The sequence below is a fragment of the Erinaceus europaeus genome, chromosome 8, assembly GCF_950295315.1.
Source record: "Erinaceus europaeus chromosome 8, mEriEur2.1, whole genome shotgun sequence".
Lineage (NCBI taxonomy): Eukaryota > Metazoa > Chordata > Mammalia > Eulipotyphla > Erinaceidae > Erinaceus > Erinaceus europaeus.
The window spans coordinates 14,015,936-14,034,120 of record NC_080169.1 but is presented as its reverse complement, the minus strand read 5'-3'; the positions used below and the strand labels follow the sequence as shown (position 1 = coordinate 14,034,120).

At 46.9% G+C, this 18,185-nt stretch overlaps 1 protein-coding gene across 5 annotated transcripts in view; it reads right to left on the bottom strand.

The window, feature by feature from the left end:
* Positions 1–18,185, bottom strand: part of TRAPPC9 (trafficking protein particle complex subunit 9) — a 633,394-nt gene that overhangs the window by 129,790 nt on the left and 485,419 nt on the right. For 4 of the 5 annotated variants that reach the window (XM_060195953.1, XM_060195955.1, XM_060195957.1 and 1 more), the window contains one exon: positions 753–905. In XM_060195953.1, coding sequence (XP_060051936.1) covers positions 753–905 — 153 coding nt within the window. The remainder of the gene's footprint in view (positions 1–752; positions 906–18,185) is intronic. The other variant, XM_060195954.1, reaches the window with a different exon arrangement.

The window sequence follows — 18,185 nt, the reverse complement described above, 5'->3', positions numbered from 1 at the left end:
GAAGACTAAAAACATTTCCAGCACTCTGGGTGTACTTACTTTCATAAAACTTATGTATTTGGAGGGTCAACATAATTCTGCTGGATGCTAGTATATGTGGCCAAGAGTTGTTTTGATGAAGGCAGACACAGGGGGCTCAAGAATTGGCTGGCTCCTCCAGGGTCTGCAATGGTTCACTTGTTAGAGCACTCATGTTATCATGTGCAAGGGCCCAGGTTCACGTCCCTAGTTCCCACTTGCAGAGGGGATTTACTTTGGATAGGAAAGAGAAATTGAGAGGGGAGAATTAGATAAAGAGGGAGAGAGAAAGATAAACCCCATGTAGAACTGCTGCTTCACTGCTTGTTGAAGCTTCCCCCCCCTGCAGGTGGGCAGCAGGGACCTGAACCCAGGTCCTTGTGCGTGGTGTTATGTGCACTTAACTGGGTGTGCCACCACCTGGCTCTTACAGAGGGGATTTGTTTTCCCAGATCACTATAGCCTGTGCTCAGGGTCCTTCAGTGAATCTCAGGACAGCACTGTTGGATGGCCAATAGAATCTTCACTAATGATGAACATTGTCATCAGTCAATGGCGAGGGCTGGTCCCCACTGTGGAGGCCCTCCCTGACCCTCCTCCTATTGAACTTCCCTGGTGGGGGTTTCTAAGGAGGTGAGATGTAGGGAGAGTGTCTTTGGTCGCCGATTCCTTGTCTCCGAGGTTCTGAGCTATGTGGGGTTGAAATCCCACCACCCACATTGTGGAAGGATATGATTCTCCAGTGGAGGTCCAGCTTGCTGTTGATCTCCAGGCCTCGGGCTTCCTGCCGCTCTTCCTCCAGCTGCTTCGGGTTTGCAAATTGTGCCTTCTCTCCAGGAGGCTCAGGGACACTCTCAAAACTGAATTTGTCCACTTGAATAGCCATTCTAAGAGCAGGAGAGAAACACAGTGGAGAATTAATCAGGAGGGCTTTTTTTTTCCCCCTCTGGGCTGGCTGTTGAAGAATCTGCACATGCCAGCGTGAGATGGGATAATGAATCATTATCGTTAGTAATTCATAACAGATTCATTCCGAGAAAATGAAATAACAGACTCCCAGGGTAGTGCTGGCTCCAGAGCGGCGTCCACATACAGTTTAGGAGTGAAGACACAGCCACCAAGTTTGTCCTCTGAGAATACTCTGAGAGCTACCTCAGGAGCTCAGGAGAAAACTGAAATTCTGCAACAGGGCAAGGCATACAGGACCCATGGTGGGAAATTCTAGCGACCATTAACAATCATTTAATGCTGGGGACCCTGAACCCTCCCTAAGAATCGCAGTGTCATACCTTTCCTTGTCATGCAGTGCTACTTCCTCAGTTGGGGGTAGCTATTCAGGCCCCTCCAACTGCCACAGTGCCACCATCTCTTCTCCTACCGCTACTCCTGAAACTCAAGAGTCTGCCTGTTGAGATACTGTCTGACCTTTCAGGGTTTTTGTGTGCAAAATATCGCATGTACAGTGCCACTTCTTGTGACTGGCCATGTCCAGTCTCCATGCCCCCAACCCTCTGGGAGTTTCTAGAACTCACCAGATTCTTCCTGCCGCCTACTGGCTCTCTGTGCTGGGACTGTTCTTATCCTCCAGGAATGTGTTAAGTTTGAGCTTAAGAAAGGTTTCAAAGGCAGCATTCCCCCTCATCTCCCCTCACTTTGTTCTCCATGAGACATTCTGCTCACCTCTGTCAGAGCATTTGTCACAGGCTGTAAACACTTAGATTTGTGAACATTCCTCCGGGAATGTGGCTCCTGAGAGGAGAGATCCATATTCTCCACCCTCTTTCACCCCCCCATCTGAATAATGCCTGGCACACCTCAGTAATTCAGCATCCAGTCAATAAATGAGGAGTAAATTAAAGAGTTCCCAGGGCCCCTCAACACTGGTCCAGTCTTTGCACCTGTATGTACCATCAGCCACACCCTCACATCTTGCAGCACCTGGTCTGTAGCAGGCACGGGGCACATGTGTCTGGATACCCCACACAGTAGGGCCGAGTCCTACAGATATAGGAACCCCTGGAGCTCCACACAGACTCAGGCCCACACTGGCCACTCCCTGAAGGTATGCTACATAGCCGGATGATGGGAGAGGAGGAAGAAAGTGTTTTCTGTATGTCGGGTTCCTGAGTTCTGCCAACTGGAAACTGCCCCAAGAGCCAGTTCATCCATGGCTAGTGCACAGTAGGTGTTTTGACCAGGTTGGGTTGTGGCCAAAATCCTCAGCTAAACCTAGCAATCTCTCATTGGCCTCTGGGACTCTGGCCTCTAACACTCCGGAGGTGAGTAGTAGTATTCAGAGTTTATTAAGACAGATTAAACCCAAAGAAGGGGTCTTGAGCAGTGCGGACAGAACCACTGTGAGTCCGTAACCTGCAACACATGACTGCAGAAGTGAAGCAGGGCTCAGGCATCCAAGTGTGAGTGGCTCCCCCAAACAGGCACAGAAGAAGGCAAATTTCATCACAAGAGCTGTAAGTAACAACTGACACTGACTGTCCTTTCTAGTCATAAATGTAGGTAAGCTCGTTGTAAAGTCAGGAAATACAGAAAAGCACAAAGAGAAAAGCACTTGCGAGTCTTATACTCTAGCATGTTCATTAGTAGTGCCCTACTTAGCCTGTCATCTTTTCTCCTAGGTGCTTATGTTTTAATGTAATTTCAGCTATATAAGTATCATTCCACATATATACGTCAAAACATACCGATACATAAAATCTGAGTTTTGTTTTATCCTCTAAATATACTATCGTCATTTCCTCATCACCAAGGAGTCTCAAAAATGGTTATATCACTTGTACTTAGAAATCCATGCTTTTCACATTTGGTTGATTTTCTTTTCTTTCTTTTATTTTTTTTTCTAACTTCTTTATTGGATGATTAATAGTTTGCAGTTGACAGTAAAATGCTTTCATTTTTTTTAAAAAAAAAAAGTTACCACTGGAGGAAAAAAATATCTCCACAAACATCTTTGTGCTTCAGTTTCTCACCTGCACCTATGATGGTGAGATTCCACTTGTAGAAGCGGAATGACTGATTAGCGAGTGATAACATTCAAGGCACTAAACTCCTAGTCAAGAAGGTTCTTCCCAGTCCAAATCCCTTCTCGGCGCCCTCACCAATACTGATGATGATCAATTTTTAATTTTTCTAGTAAGAGGCAAAACACTATCTCGCAGAGATTTTAATTTGCCGGGCTGAATTACTCCTGAGCTTGAACTTTTTTTTTTTTTCCAGGAGCTCATTAGCCATTTATCTTCCTTCCCCTGTGAGTTGTCTACATGTGCAACAAGACAGTTTCTAATTTCCCACCCGGCGGAAATCTCCTTGCTCTCTGCCTGTGAGGGAGGCTATAGCGGACTGGGGGTTCTCTTTAAACAAAAAGTCAACCACTTTCCCTAGCCTCAGTCCAAAGGCCAATTTCAGCTCATCACCTGGTAACTCAAAAGGAACTAATTATTTTCATCTTTCACTTGGGTATCAGGCTCTCTTCCTGCTGAACACATAGGAGAAGAAACCCCCGACACCTAGCACCCCAGGGTCAGAATGCACCCTGGATGCTTGCCCAGTGACAGTGTACTTCCAACACTTCTGACTTCACAGCATCCAACTACCTCAGCCTTACTTGCTGCCACCCTAATCCCACTGTAACCAGAGCATGAGGGAAGAAAATGAAATATCTTCTATCGCACTTAACTCAGTTCCGTCTAGTCAGATAGAGAAAGACCAGTGTGGGGTGATTCCACTCATAAACAGATTCAAGCTCCTGGTTCCCACCTGCAGGGTTTGGAAAGCCTCACAAGTAGTGAAGCAGGGCTGCAGGAGTCTCTCTGTATCTCCCCTCTCCTCTCAATTTCTGTCTCTATCCAATAATAAATGAATAATTTTTAATCAATAAAAAAAACAGTTACATTTGTTTGGGCAGAGGGCAGATAGCATAATGGTTATGCAAACAGACTCTCGTGCCTGAGGCTCCAAAGTCCCAGGTTCAAGTCCCTGCACCACCATAAGCCAGAGCTAAACAAAGTTCTGGTGAAGAGAAAGAGAAACGAGGAGGAGGAGGAGGAGGAAAGGAGAGAAAGGGGGAGGGGAAGGGAAAAGGGAGAGGGAGGAGAGGGGGAGGGGGAGGAGGAAAGACAAGAATGGAAAGGGAAACACAAAGTAGAAACTGAGTTTGGAGTATTGCACCAGAGCAAAAAAAACTCTGGGGGGAGGTTAAAGGTAGAATTTTGGGTTCAGTATAGGGGGTTGGGGGGAGTGACACAGATCTTTGGTGGTGGGAATGGTGTTGCTATACACTCCTATTAACTTATTTTAAAAATAAACCAAAAAGAAAAGAAGAGGAGAGGGAAGGGGAGGGGAGGAGAGAGGAGAGGAGAAGGGAGAGGAAGGGAGGGGAGGGGGAGGGAGGTAGGGATGGGGAGGGAGGGGAGGTAGGGGAGGGGAGGGAGCGGAGGGAGGGGAGGGAGTGGAGGGAGGGGAGGTAGGGGAGGGAGGGGAGGGGAGGGAGTGGAGGGAGGTAGGGAAGGGGAGGGGAGGGGAGGGAGGGGAGGGGAGAAGGGGAGGGGAGGGGAGGGGAAGAGGGGAGGGGAGGGGAAGGGAGCAGGGGAGGGGAGGGGAAGGGAGAAGGGGAGGGGAGGGGAGAAGGGGAGGGGAGGGGAGAAGGGGAGGGGAGGGGAGAAGGGGAGGGGAGGGGAGAAGGGGAGGGGAGTAGGGGAGGGGAGGGGAGGGGAGAAGGGGAGGGGAGAGGGAGAGGAGAGGAGAGGAGAGGAGAGGAGAGGAGAGGAGAGGAGAGGAGAGGAGAGGAGAGGAGAGGAGAGGAGAGGAGAGGAGAGGAGAGATGATGACATGTAAGGAGCATGCACCTGGTGCCCAGCCCTGTGTGGGTTGCTTTGTATACACATCTTCTTGTTCATGGGAGCAGGCCTGAAACTGGTTGCTTTGCTCCATTTTCAAACATCTATTTTTTTAATTTACTTATTTGTGGTTGAGCAGTGATGCATCTTGTAAAGCACACAAGTTATCATGTATGAGGGCTGGGGTTCAAGTTCTCGATCCCCACCTGGGGGGGGCAGCTTCACCAACAGTGAGGCAATGTTGCAGATGTCTCTCTCTCTCTCTCCCTAGATATCTTCCCCTTTACTCTCAATTTCTGTTTCTATTAAAAAAAATAAGGGAGTCGGGTGGTAGTGCAGTGGGTTAAGCGCAGGTGGCACAAAGTGCAGGGACCGGCATAAGGATCCCGGTTCGAGTCCCCAGCTCCCCACCTGCAGGGGAGTCGCTTCACAGGCGGTGAAGCAGGTCTGCAGGTGTCTATCTTTCTCTCCTCCTCTCTGTCTTCCCCATCTCCATTTCTCTCTGTCCTACCCAACAATGACATCAGTAACAACAACAATAATAACTACAACAATAAAACAAGGGCAACAAAAAGGGGATAAATAAATATTTTTTAAAAACTTAAAAACATTATATATATATATATATATATATATATATGAAAGATAGAAAAATCAGGGAAGAGAGCCACAGCCTCACTCCAACACGTGTTGTAAGGTTTGAACCCAGAACCTCATGCTTGAGGGTCCAATGCTTTATCCACTGTACTAGCCATAGCCTGGGCTATCCATAGGTTTGCTCTATTTTACAGCCATGATGAGGTCCAGTGGACATCAGTCACCTGCCTCACATGAAGAGTGACACTCACTCTCAGCACAGCTCTGTTTTCTTCTTGCTTTATTCAGCTTTCCCACCCTGCCCAGACCAGGCTTTTCTTTGCTTCCTGGTGTCTACTGCCTTGGGCACAGATCTGGGGGCTTGCAGGGCCTGCTGCCCATACAAACCACCACCGACTTCCAAACTGACCACAGGCTTCTCCCCCGAAGCCTTGGCATCAGTGTCTGTCAGGATCCCCCAGACAGCAGCACCCTTTTCCCACAGATAATGAAACCAAAACCTCAAGAAGTATCACCAGCTTGAAGTCTTGTAGTCAGGCTTCTGGCTGTGGAAGTTGAGAATTATTTCTGTCTGTGTGGTCCTGGAGTACATCCCCAAACTTCACCCCTCCCCTCCTGGATCCTTCCCTCGGGGCTGGGTGGGGGCAGCAGGAAACTGCTAATCTGTTTCCTTAGAGATGTGTGTTCTCCAAATCTGAATTCTCCACATGAGATGTGCCTTTCCTAATACTACCACTGACCAGGCAGGACTTCTAATCAAGGCCAAGGACGTTTTGCTTTGGGACTGACATTTTTGTCATTAAACCACCCTGACAGGGATGGCAGCACTTTGAGAGATGGGCTGCAGTCAGCTCCAAACAGGCTGGGCAGAGAGCAATCACAGAGGAGGAGCCCTGCCCAACAGAACCGTTGGTGAAGAATCCAGCTGGCAGTGGGGGCAGCTCTGAGTCACTGGGGGAGGAGGCAAGACCACCTACTGCAGACACCTGGGGGGGGGGGCGGGGGATACAGCAGGGCTAAAAGGAAGAAGCTGTACTTCAGGACACTTTGCCTGGGTTGAACCCCAGTTCTGCTGACTGGACTGTGGTGGGCCTGCCCTCCTTGCTCTGAGCATCTCTGTGGAATGCAGGTAATAGCACCTGGACGGGGAGGGGTGGGGCAGAGCTGGCCAAGAAGATAAGGCAGGATGTTCTTATTCAGGGCCTCAGGGTGACAGCTGCAGTCAGTACACACTTGGGGCACAGTGCAATGGTCAGGATCATCTAACACCTAGTTTCTCTTATCAACCTATTTGCAGGACAATAAGCAAGTGGCAAGCTCTTATAATGCAGCCCCTTGTAGAGGAGAAGCCCACCTGCCTGCAGATCACAGCTTCAAGGCCTGGCACTCTAACTCCATTTCAGCCTGTCCACATTAGACCATTAATCATGGTGGTGGTGGTGGTGGTGGTGGTGGTGGTAGAGGGTAAGAATGTTTGTATGGCCTCTCACCATTGTCAAAAAGTAGACTAGTCTGATTCTCAGGTCTCGGGTGAATGACAGCAAAATTGGGGAATGTCATCTTTGGAAATATGATGGGAAAAAGAGCAGGAATGAGCACATGACTAAAAACACACTTGCTTTCTATACATATAGGGTCAGACATGCTGAGGGGAGACTCTTTCTAGAAGCTTCCAGAAGGTCAGCAGCACATCAGCCTTTGTCCACCAAGGTGGGTAGGTACACTCACAGACGCCTTCCCCTTTCACATAACACCTTTCCCCAGAAATATCTTATATTGTCCTTATTGTTTCTGGTGAATATATATATTATTGTAGGGGTTGACGGTTTACAGCACAGTTGTTGACAATTGGGTAGGTGTCTGCAAAACACTCTCATCCCCACCTTAGAACCTTTAATGGAGTAAGGCTGTCATGCCAAAGATAAGTGTTATCTCCTGATAGGGACTGACCTGGAGTAGAAATCCAGTCTCTAGGTTAGCCCGTCCAGTGCTTTCTCAGAAATGGAACATTTGCAGCAATGTCAAGTTCCCCAGTGGCCATACAGTGAGTAAAAGACCTGACCTCACCATGGCTAACTGCTGACCAAGATAGCATCTCCATGGTGGTGGTGTTTGTGTGTGGGGGTGGGGGTGGGGGTGGTAAATGTGTTACTGTCAGTCACCTATGTATCTTCCACATATCCTTGAACTTCTACACTCCAATTTCTTGTGCCCCCCTTTGATTTCTTTCTTTTTTTCTTTTTTCTTTTTTCTTTTTTTTTTTTTTTTGCCACCAGAGTTGTCACTGAGGCTCTACAAGAATTCCACAATTCCTGAAAGATTTTTTTTTTCTTTCAGATAAAGAGTCATAGACAGGGAGGGAGAAAGGGAAAGAGAGAAGGCAGGATAGATACCACTGCACAGGTCTACCAGTCATGAACTTTCCCTGTGAAGGTGCTCCTCTGCGGTAGGTAGGCAGGGGCTCACACCTGGACTCTGGCACAGGAAGTGTTCACTGTACCACATGAGTCATATCCATGCCCCTATACCTCAGCTTCTTTTGTGAGATGGGAGGATAGATGTGGGGTCCTGGGTCATGTATACTTAGGTGAGATAATGTATGTATATATACTGTTAATTTGAGAGAATCCTTCTAGATCAATTCAAGGAACCAGACCTAATCCCGAAAGGGAAACGAGACCCAGGTTTTAGACACGTCTTGCTGGGTCTTCTCTGAGAGGCCATCCACGAGGCTTGTTCAAGCACACAGACCCTCAACTTGAATATCCCTCCTATAACAGTGACTGTACCTCATAACTTCAACATTTTCACAATGTGCAAAACCATAGTTTGGGTTTTTTGCTCATGATTCGAGCGCAAGTCCCATTCTGTAAGGTCTGGTGCTGAGTGAATGATTCGAGCGCAAGTCCCATTCTGTAAGGTCTGGTGCGGAGTGAATGTGAAAGCAGACAGGCAGTGCCCAGCCCCTGGTGTAGAAACAGTACTCTAAGCAGTGTGCTAAACTGTAGCTGCCACAGTGGCTACTGATCCCAACTCACAGATGAAGAGACTGCGGTGCCCAGAAGCCAAGGGAACACCCTCCCCTTGCTGAAGGAAGAGCTGAGAGCCCAATTTCAAATGCAGCTCAGGTCCCCAGTCCCTATGCTTGGTGGCACACTGCACTGCCCAGCCTCCCCCTCAGTCACTCACTCAAGTCACTCAGCCACTATTTGATTTGGTTAATCCTTGATGAGTCGAAGTGAAATAAAATTAATATTCCTGTTGAATGCCAGTTTTCATGTGTAATTTTATGGCTAAATGTGACAATAATAGCCAAGAGTTGGCACTAAAAAAGAGGTGCTGATTTTTTAAAAACATCTATATAAAAAAGTGTTTTTTTTTAAAATATCATATCATCTGATTCAGTCTTTGAACAGCTGATAACCTTGCCAGGGAAGTCATAATGATGACATTTAAATATAAATCAAGGAGTCAGATTTAGAAGGACTATTCACATATAATTAAATTGAACTTTCATTGGGAGATAATTGATAGTTATAAGGCTGGTATTCTAAATTTATGTGGTGCATCATATGGGGATCTATTTAACTATGCAGAATGCCAGCCTATTCTCCCTTTGATAATGAAGTACAATCTATGTGAAAGAGAAGCAGCCAGCCTTCCACAGTCATCCATCCTAAATGAGAAGGAGCTCTGAGGAGACAAGCAAATAGCTTCAGCACTGACATCTGGATCATGCCCGAAGAGAAGATCCTTTTCTCCTTGTCTCATAGCCCCCAAAATGCCTCACAGATCAACCAACTTCAATAGATCCTTATCATTTTTAATTAAAAAGAGAATGCACCAAGTTCTAAAAATCAAAACATCTTTAGGAATTGTATCAAAGCCAAGAACAAGGGTGAACACTACAAATCATCACCTCCCTACAGCCCTGGGAAGCATAATCTCCACAAGCCACAGGAGATACAGTAATTTCTCTCATAGGTAGCAACAGAAGGTAGGAGCTTCTAGCCAGGAATAGAGAACTAGAACCCAGCAGTGCAAGGTGCTCTGGAGACACTGGCCAGCTCAATTCCAGGTGTACACAACGACTACGTGACAACAAGCACAGCTGCAACCCAGAGCATCTGCAGTCAGCAGTGGCCCAAACAGCTGCAGGGACATGAAGATGGAATGTGGGTGGTGCAGCTCACAGGTAAGCGCTAACCATAGAGCTTGTGTCCCTCCCTCCCCCCTCCCTGCCTTCGCTCTCATGCATAGGCTGGGAAAGAGTGGGGAAAGAGTGGAAGAAATGCCAGTGTCAGAAAGGTCCTGGTCCTTCCTGGTTGTAAAGCTGTCTCTGATTACTGGCCAGAAAATAGATGCTCCTTGAATGATGCTTACACATGGAGGAACCCAGTTTGTCTGGATCTTGAGTTCCTCATGTGTCACACTGGTGAGAATGGACAACAGGGGACAGCAGCCACTTGCCAAGGAGATAGCGGCCCAGAAGAGTGACTGTCTGGTCTGAGCACCCTGGTTTCTAAATCCAAGTCTTGGTTCCACAGAGTAGAACACAGCCTAGAATGTTCCCAGCTGTGACCATGGACTGCAAGCACAGACTGACAGGGACTCAGGTTACACAGGCTCCTTCCTGTGCTAAATGTGAATGAATACGCATGGGCCCTGAGTCAGACTGATGGGGCAAACAATTAATTGTATTTATAAACCGTCTTCAAGTTTGGGAGCTACTACCTACGCTGATGCAACTTTCTAGCCCTATTCTCAACTCTGTCACCATCTTCCCAGTTATATATGAAACTTTTCTTTCTTTTTTTATTTCTTTACTGGGGGATTAATGTTTTACAGTCGACAGTAAATATGATAGTTTGTACATGTATAACATTTCTCAGTTTTACACACAACAATACAAACCCCACTAGGTCTTCTGCCATCCTGTTCCAGGACCTGAACTCTCCCCCCGGCACCCACCCCAGAGTCTTTGACTTTGGTGCAATACACCAACTCCAGTCTAAGTTCTGCTTAGTGTTTTCTCTTCTGATCTTGTTTTTCAACTTCCACAGGCAATGTTTTTAGTTCACCTGCATGTTAGCTATCAAGCTTAAGCAAAAATTCCTAAAGTCACGGGCCCCTAGGAACATACCCAAAATATAAAATAGACTTCCTCGCTTCATTCCCACCTAAGATCCCTATTCTCATCTGTTCTCTCCCTACTTTTTGGCTCCAGTTTATTAAACATTTTGTCTTACTTTATATCTTACTGCCTTCCAGCCACCAAATTCCAGCTACTACTATGATTCCATCCTGAACTCCCTGAGCAGATGGCCTTACCAATGTGTCCTGGAACCCCACCTCTCCAGACCCTTATCCCTCTAGGGAAAGATAGAAACAGGCTGGGGTATGGATCGACCTTTCAATGCACATGTCCAACAGAGAAGTAATTACAGAAGTCAAAGCTCCAACCTTCTGCACCCTAAAAAGAATTCTGGTACATTTCCCCAAAGGGGGAGAAATGCTAGGGGAACATGACCAGAGGGCTCTGAACTCCAATTCTATCAGGACCCAGAGAGAGAAGAGGACAAAAGGAAGGGCGTTTGGAAGTAGCAGTAGGTGGAGATGTAACTTAGAAAGGAAGAGAAGGTAGGACCATAGAAATAAAAAGAACAAATATATGTAAATATAGTTATAGAAATAATAGTCAACCCATATCTGTGACCTTGGGAGAAAGACTGCAGTTTCCAGTGGAGGGAATAGGGACACAGAACTCTGGTGGTGGGAATGATGTGGCATGCTTTTCCTGTTATAATTTTGCACATCAATATTAAATCACTAATAAAGTAAATTTTAAAAAGTAGAACCAGTGAAGAGAGAGAGACCTATCACTACAGTGCAGAGAAAGTTCGTGTATGTGCATTATCCTTAAAAAAGAGAGAGATTTATTTTATCTGTCGGGGTCTAGAGAGGATAAAAACAAAAGCAGAGCATCATTCTGGCACATGTGATGCCAGTGATGGAACTGGGGACCAACCTCGTTATAAGTCCAGCGCTTCACCTACTACACCACCTCCCAGGTCATATATTAGCTCCTTATGTATCAACAGGGCCCCCATGTTGCCACCCTAGTTTTAAACAGGGGTAAACCTAGTTGATCAGAGTGATAAAGCCCCACTATAGTCACTGGGTTTTAGCAAATGTGTCCAGATCCTAACTAAGGGCCCATGTTCACGGCACCCTTTAGCTTGGCACGCTGCCTTCACCCCACCTCACCCTTCCCCCTGAGAAAACTCTTCTCCCTTACAAAGCCTGGCTAGTCACAGCCATCCCAGAAGCCTCCTTCATTTCCCAGTGCATTGGGACAATTTGACTCGTCATTGTCCTATGTGTGCTCTGTGATCAGTGGTGGTCACGGCCCAAGTCGCTGGCCCTCGGGATTGCACTGAATCTCAGCTACTGCTTCACTGTAGCCAGCACTGGCCCCTGACAGGAGTCAGGAAATGAATGGTGCTTGCAACAAGGAGCCGTTGAAATAGCCCCTTCACTGACCCCGTGTGCTGAAGCTCTCTGCATCTGTTCAATGTGAGGGGAGTGAGGGGGCCAAGTTTCTGACTCCGAGAACAGGGCCCATTCAGAAGCCAACGCTGGAGTGTCAGGAGCCCCGAGCTGCTCCTTCCATCACTGCTTGTGTTTCCGTGGAAGCACAAGCCGTGACCTTGCATTTCTGGAGACGAACATTTATTTTAGGACCAGCAAGTACTTCGGCACAGACGATAGTGCTTAATAAAATGAGATTTACTTTTAATGTCATGGGGCTGCCAGCGCCCTCCCTCTCTCAACTGCAGGGAGCAGAGTGAGGCTGGAGCCCTGCTTTCCAGGGTCACTTTTAATTGATTTTCCTCTACATGGGCCTCCACGGGGAATAGCTTTTCCATCTTAGCTGAGGGCTGGCTTGCTGGATCCAAGCCACCTGGCAAAGGCAGGGAAGGTGGGTGGGGTCTGTGTCCTCTCCCAGCAGGCTTTGTAGGACATTAGGAGGAATGGTGGTTCCTCAAGCTCCAACTCTGCTCCCAAGACACGGCCCCTGGCTTGAGCGAGAAGTGAGTAGGCAAAGGAGCATGGGCTTCGCAGCTACATAGACCTGGGTTCCGGCCTGTCCTCTGTCACCTGTGAGTTTGGGGGCCACAAGCAAGTGACTTGGGTGTCCCCATCCCTCAGCTTCCTCACCTACTAACAGGCAGGCACCTGCACTGTGGGGCTAATCAGGATTGTGGCAGATCTATCAGAACCAAATGGCATTGACTCGGTACTCCCGAGAGTCCAGCTATGTCATGTGGCAGGGGTAAGAAAACATCCTAGAGTGGGTGACAGCGGACTGGTGGCAGCACTCTGACGGTGTGAAAATCAGTCACGGAATCATAGCCTTCAAGTGGGCAAAGTGCATGGCGTGTGAATCATATTTCGGTAATGTTGTTAGAAAAATGACAGCTATTAAAGGGAGTTATCATAATAAAGATCAAAGAGGATAGCATTTATGAAGACATTCTGTGAAGTGTAAAATGCCAGGTAAATGCTGGTCTGTTTATTCCTTCCACTCACTGTCCTGTGTTCAGAAGCAGTTTGTGGAGACTAATTAATGGGAAAGTGTTCCGGGTTCCTAGATCTGTGGGGGGCAGAGTTGTTTTCTCTGGTTGGGTCCCCCTCACCCCCACCCTGGCTTCAAGAATCCTAGTAGCACAGTACATGGTGAAAATCACATGCTCGGTGAGGGAAAAATTTCACCCAGTGGTGTCTGTATGTCTGCTTCTCATCTCTGTTCTCTCCCCTTTTGCCTTTTAAATCCCCATTCACAAATTCAAGGTGCAGTGTGAGGCCGGCCAAAGCAGGGCCTTCCCTCTCTGTTAAGCATCATTTAGATCACTGAGATCATCTCTCCAGACTGCCTCTGCCTCTGAGCTTGGGTTTCAGGTTCTTCTCCAATGCTTCTCAGTGATTACTCTGGGGACATTTGCACTAAGATGAAAATACCTGTCAGATTCTTTATGAGGTTTTAACTGGTGTCTGTCTGGGTTCGTTTCTGACTAGCTGTGCCTTTGCGTGAGTCATGCCATCTCGGAGCCTCCTGCCTGACTTGGCAAGGAGAGGAGCCTTTCCTACAGAGTTAGCCTGAGGGAGGGTTCAGAACAATGCACACAGCTGGGGCACTGCTCCCAACACAGCTGGGCAGGGGACCCAGCTTGAAAGGCTAGTTTGGAAAAGGCAGGAAATAAAAAGGTAGCAGGCAAATGCAGGAGCTGAAGGTGGTGGAGGAAAGGGAAAGAATGAGAAGACTTGAGCTGAGTACTTGCTGCTCTCACATATAAAGCCCTTGAAGTGGCTTCTGCAAGCTTCACAAAGCAGAGGAGGAGAGTAGGACTCAGACAATGGCATGGGCACAAATGTCTTTCCTTAGAGCCCAGGTAAGGACAGTGGGGCAGCAGCAGACCCTGTGTGCACTGGGTGTGGGGGTGGGTGGGTGGGGCAGGATGCTCAGTGATCATAAGCAAGGCCAGGGCCTCGGTCTAAACTGCTAAAATGAAAATCAGTCTTCCTTCATGTACAGCACAGACTGCACATAAGTGAGGTTAGGGGGTGCTGTACAGGGGTGGGGGCCAGCGAGAGGTGTGTGTGTGTGTGTGTGTGTCTGTCTGTTGTCTGTCTGTCTGTCTAAATCTATAAAGCAAATGAAGAGTACAGGCAGATGCTCACAGACTAACCCCAGGCCTGGTTAGTAGAAGCGAAAGAGAATAAAGGAGCTGGAACATCTCCGGTGTTTCTTGCTCCTTATATGTTGCTAAAGAAAGAACACAGGAGAAATACGTAGAAGTATTTTTGACATCTGGAATTCAGACCAACTGGCAGTTTCCCTCATCAAGCTAATCAGGAGCAGAAGAACCAACAGAGTTAAAGAACCTTAAAAATAGCTTTTGGAGAACAGCTACAGCTGGATCCAGTGGGAGAAGCCATGGGGACGTGCTGTGATGAGCCAGTGTGTCAGCAGCCTCAAAGGTAATGACAATAAGCCAAGTGTGCTGAAGGACAACAGGGCTTCAGTTCTAGGGGCAGAACTGAAAACTCCCAAAATACTCCCAGTCACAAGCATGGGTAGACTGCATTGGTCCTTTGCAACAGAAATCTGTCTATGTGGAACCCCATTTCCGACTTTTTAATTTTTTTTTTTTTGCCATCACCAGGATTTCATCATTCTGAATTGATGTTTTCCAATAGAATGAAGGCGACAGAGGGAGGGGACTGGGTGGTGGTGCACCTAGTTGAGCGCAAATGTTACAGTGTGCAAGGAACCAGGTTCAAGCCCCTGGTCCCCACCTGCAGGGGGAAAGCTTTGTGAGTGGTGAAGCAGGGATGCAGGTGTCTCTCTTTCTCTCTATCATCCCCTTCCCTTCTCAATTTCTGGCTGTCTCTACCCAATAAATAAAGATAATAAAAAAAATTTTTTTAAAAAAAAAGGGAGACAGAGGAAGAAAAGGAAAGATATCACAGCACCAAAGCTCCCTCCATTCTCATTGAGGCCAGGCTTGAAGCTGGTTCAGAAGTGTGGCAAAGCAGGGGTACTATACAGGTGAGTTACCTTGCCAGCCTAGACTCCACCTTATGAAGGACACAACCCCATCTTGTAGGCATCTCTGCTGTGTCTGCCCCTGGGGAGAAGGGACTGCCACTGGTACTTCCTTGAGGGCCAAGTTTCTGCCACTGCTGTCTTGTGGAGTTCTTGTGACCTTCTTGAAAAGAGATGTCATCACTCTGAGGTCTGGATACTATAGGAGCAGGGACGCTGAAGAGGCGGTGTGGCTCCAGTGTCAGGGTGAAGCTTCTCACTCCCCAGTGATGTCCAGAATGGGTCCTGGGAAGTCAGACAGTAGCCCAGGTCCAGGGCAGGGCCCAAACACATGTGAGTCACTCTGCTAGATCCTCCACTCTCGTTAGATGACTCAGTTCATGCCTCTCTTGGGTTGTGACCTGGCTGACAGTCCTGACCACCATCAAGTAAAAGCTAAAGGGAACACCTCCGCCACCTAAAAAGAAGTGATCTATGGATTAACAAGCATCGTATGTCCCTATTAAGAAGCCAGTTAGAAACCCTAGCCCTGGGGCCAGGTGGTGGCGCACCTGGTTGAGTACATATATTAACTATATATGTTCAAGCCCCTAGTCCCCACCTGCATAGGGGAAGCTTCACAAATGGTCAAACAGTACTGCAAGTCTCTCTCTTCCTCTCTAGCTCCCCTTCCCCTGTCCATTTCTGTCTCTATCCAAAATAAATACAGAAAAATATTTTTTAAAGAAGCCCTGGTCTTTTTATTGCTATTATTATTATTATAGCCAGACCTCCCCATCTGTGTCTCTAACCAGACCTGTGCTGCCAAGGCTGTTCCTTCTTCATCCTTCCCAATCCGTTACTCCACACAGTCAGGTGTCCTTCCTGTTGTCCCTAAGTCTGAGCAGTTGCTAGGCTGAATGCACCAAAGCCTATCCTCTCCCTACACCCCTTCCTGATGCCCCAGCTCAGGCCCTCTGCCTCCTTCAACACCACCCAGTGGTGATATCACTCTTACTCCTGGTCCCAGCCCCACTTTTCTTCTTCCCACCCATCTACCTTGTACACATGTGTCTGTGAACTAACCAGATTCAAAGGCTCCTACTGACCTAGAGAACCAGGGATGGGATGACAGTGTAAGAAAAGTAGAGTAGATGCCAAGGAACCTTTGTATACTGTTGAATGATTTTCTAGAGCTTCTAGATCTTTTTGTACAAGATCCTGGCTTTCTGGAGTTGTATTCTCATTGGATTTCTCTTCTTCCTTCCTCCCTCTCTCCCTCATTCCTTCCTTCCTCTCTTCCTCAGCAGCTTAACAACGGGTGGGAGGCTGCAGAGGAAGCAGCCTGATGAACAGGCCAGAGTCAAGGCGTGTGCAACGGTCCACACTCAAGCCAAAAGAGAACACCCCAAGAAATTTACAAGCTGGAAATCACTAATGTCCGTGTAACTAATAGAAAATAGTACAAATACAGGCTGTATTCGTAGAACACAGAACTAGGGTTACTTGAGATTCCTTTAGAACACGAAATGAGGGCTGGGGAGGGAACATAGTCCTTATACAAAAGGAGTCTCAGGCCTAAGGATCTGAGGTCCCAGGTTCACTTCCCAGCACTACCATAAGCCAGAGCTGAGCATAGGTCAATTGGTCGGTCAGCCTGCCTGCCTGCCTGCCTGTCTATCTGTCTGTTTATCTATCTTTATAATAAATAAAATAGTAAAAGAAAGAATGAAAGAAAAAAAGAAGGAAGGAAGGAAAGAAAATGAAAGGAGAAGGGCTGAGAAGTGCCTCATCCAGTACAGTGCACATGTTAGACGTGCAAGGAACTGAGTTTACGCCCTTAGTCCCCACCTGCAGGGAGGGAACCTTACAAGTAGTAGGACAGCGTTCTTTCTTTCTGTCTCTGTCTCTCTCTGCATTCATCAGGAAAAAAGAAAGATGGCCATGGAAAAGTAGCGGAGTCATCTGTGAAGGTACCAAGCCTTAGAAATAACGCGACTGGAGAGGCCAGGCACCTGGTTAAGTGCACACGTTACAGTGTAACCCAGATTCAAGCCCCTGGCCCCCACCTGCACGGGAAAAGTTTCACGAGTGGTGAAGCAGTACCACAGGTCTCTCTTTCTCAATCTCTCTCTCTCCTCTCAGTTTCTTTCTATCTTTACCCACTAATAAATAAGTAAAAATATTTTTAAATAATAGTATATAAAAAAATTAAACAACACAGCTGGAAAGGAAGGAAGGAAGGAAGGAAAGGAAAGGAAAAGAAAAGAAAAATCAAATGACAATACAGCTCCAAAAAAGCCAGAATTATTTTAAGGGGCATGTATGCTAGAGAAGAAGTCAAAATTCAACATTAAAAAATATTTCCTAATATATGGAATCATTCTAAATGTCTTGATAAAAAACATTATGGAATGTTGTAATTTAAAAAGATGACATTATATCATTCCAAACAAAACAGATTATGTTAAATGAATAAGACGTTAAATGGGGGCTAAGTGACCTCCAAAGATAAATAAATAAATATATAAATAAAGCAATGAAACTATGCCTTAGACTTTGTAAAAACTCTGGTGGTTATCCAAGAGAATAAGGGGGGCATAGAACTTTGGCTGAGGGTGCAATGAGCTACAGACGCACATGTATGGGTGTGAAACTACACCCCCGAAATGTCTTAACTTTGTAAAGCAATGTTAAATCACTAGTAATAAAAGTTATTTTAGGGGGCCGGGTGGTGCACTCTGCGCAGTGAGTGCATCCATTACTAGGCACAAAGACTGGCGTTTGAGTTCCTCGAGCCTGCTTGCAGAGAGGAAGACTCATGGCCAGTGAAAAGCAGGGCTGCAGGTGTCTCCTGCCCTCTCTGTGTCTACTTTCCCTCTCAACTGTTCTCTATCCTATCAAGTGAAGTAAATAAATCTTTTTAAATCACTTTAAAAATAAGTATAGTAATTAAGACTCAAGTAACAGAAGTGTCAGGTAAATCGTTGAATTAGGGCAAATAAATAAATGCTAAAAATAGGACTACTGAAGATGCCTGCAGTCCTTCTCTGGGCAGGCAACAGCCCACATTACTCTGTGCAGCAATGCTCATTCTGGGCCCACAGCCACAGACAGAGAGAGCTGCC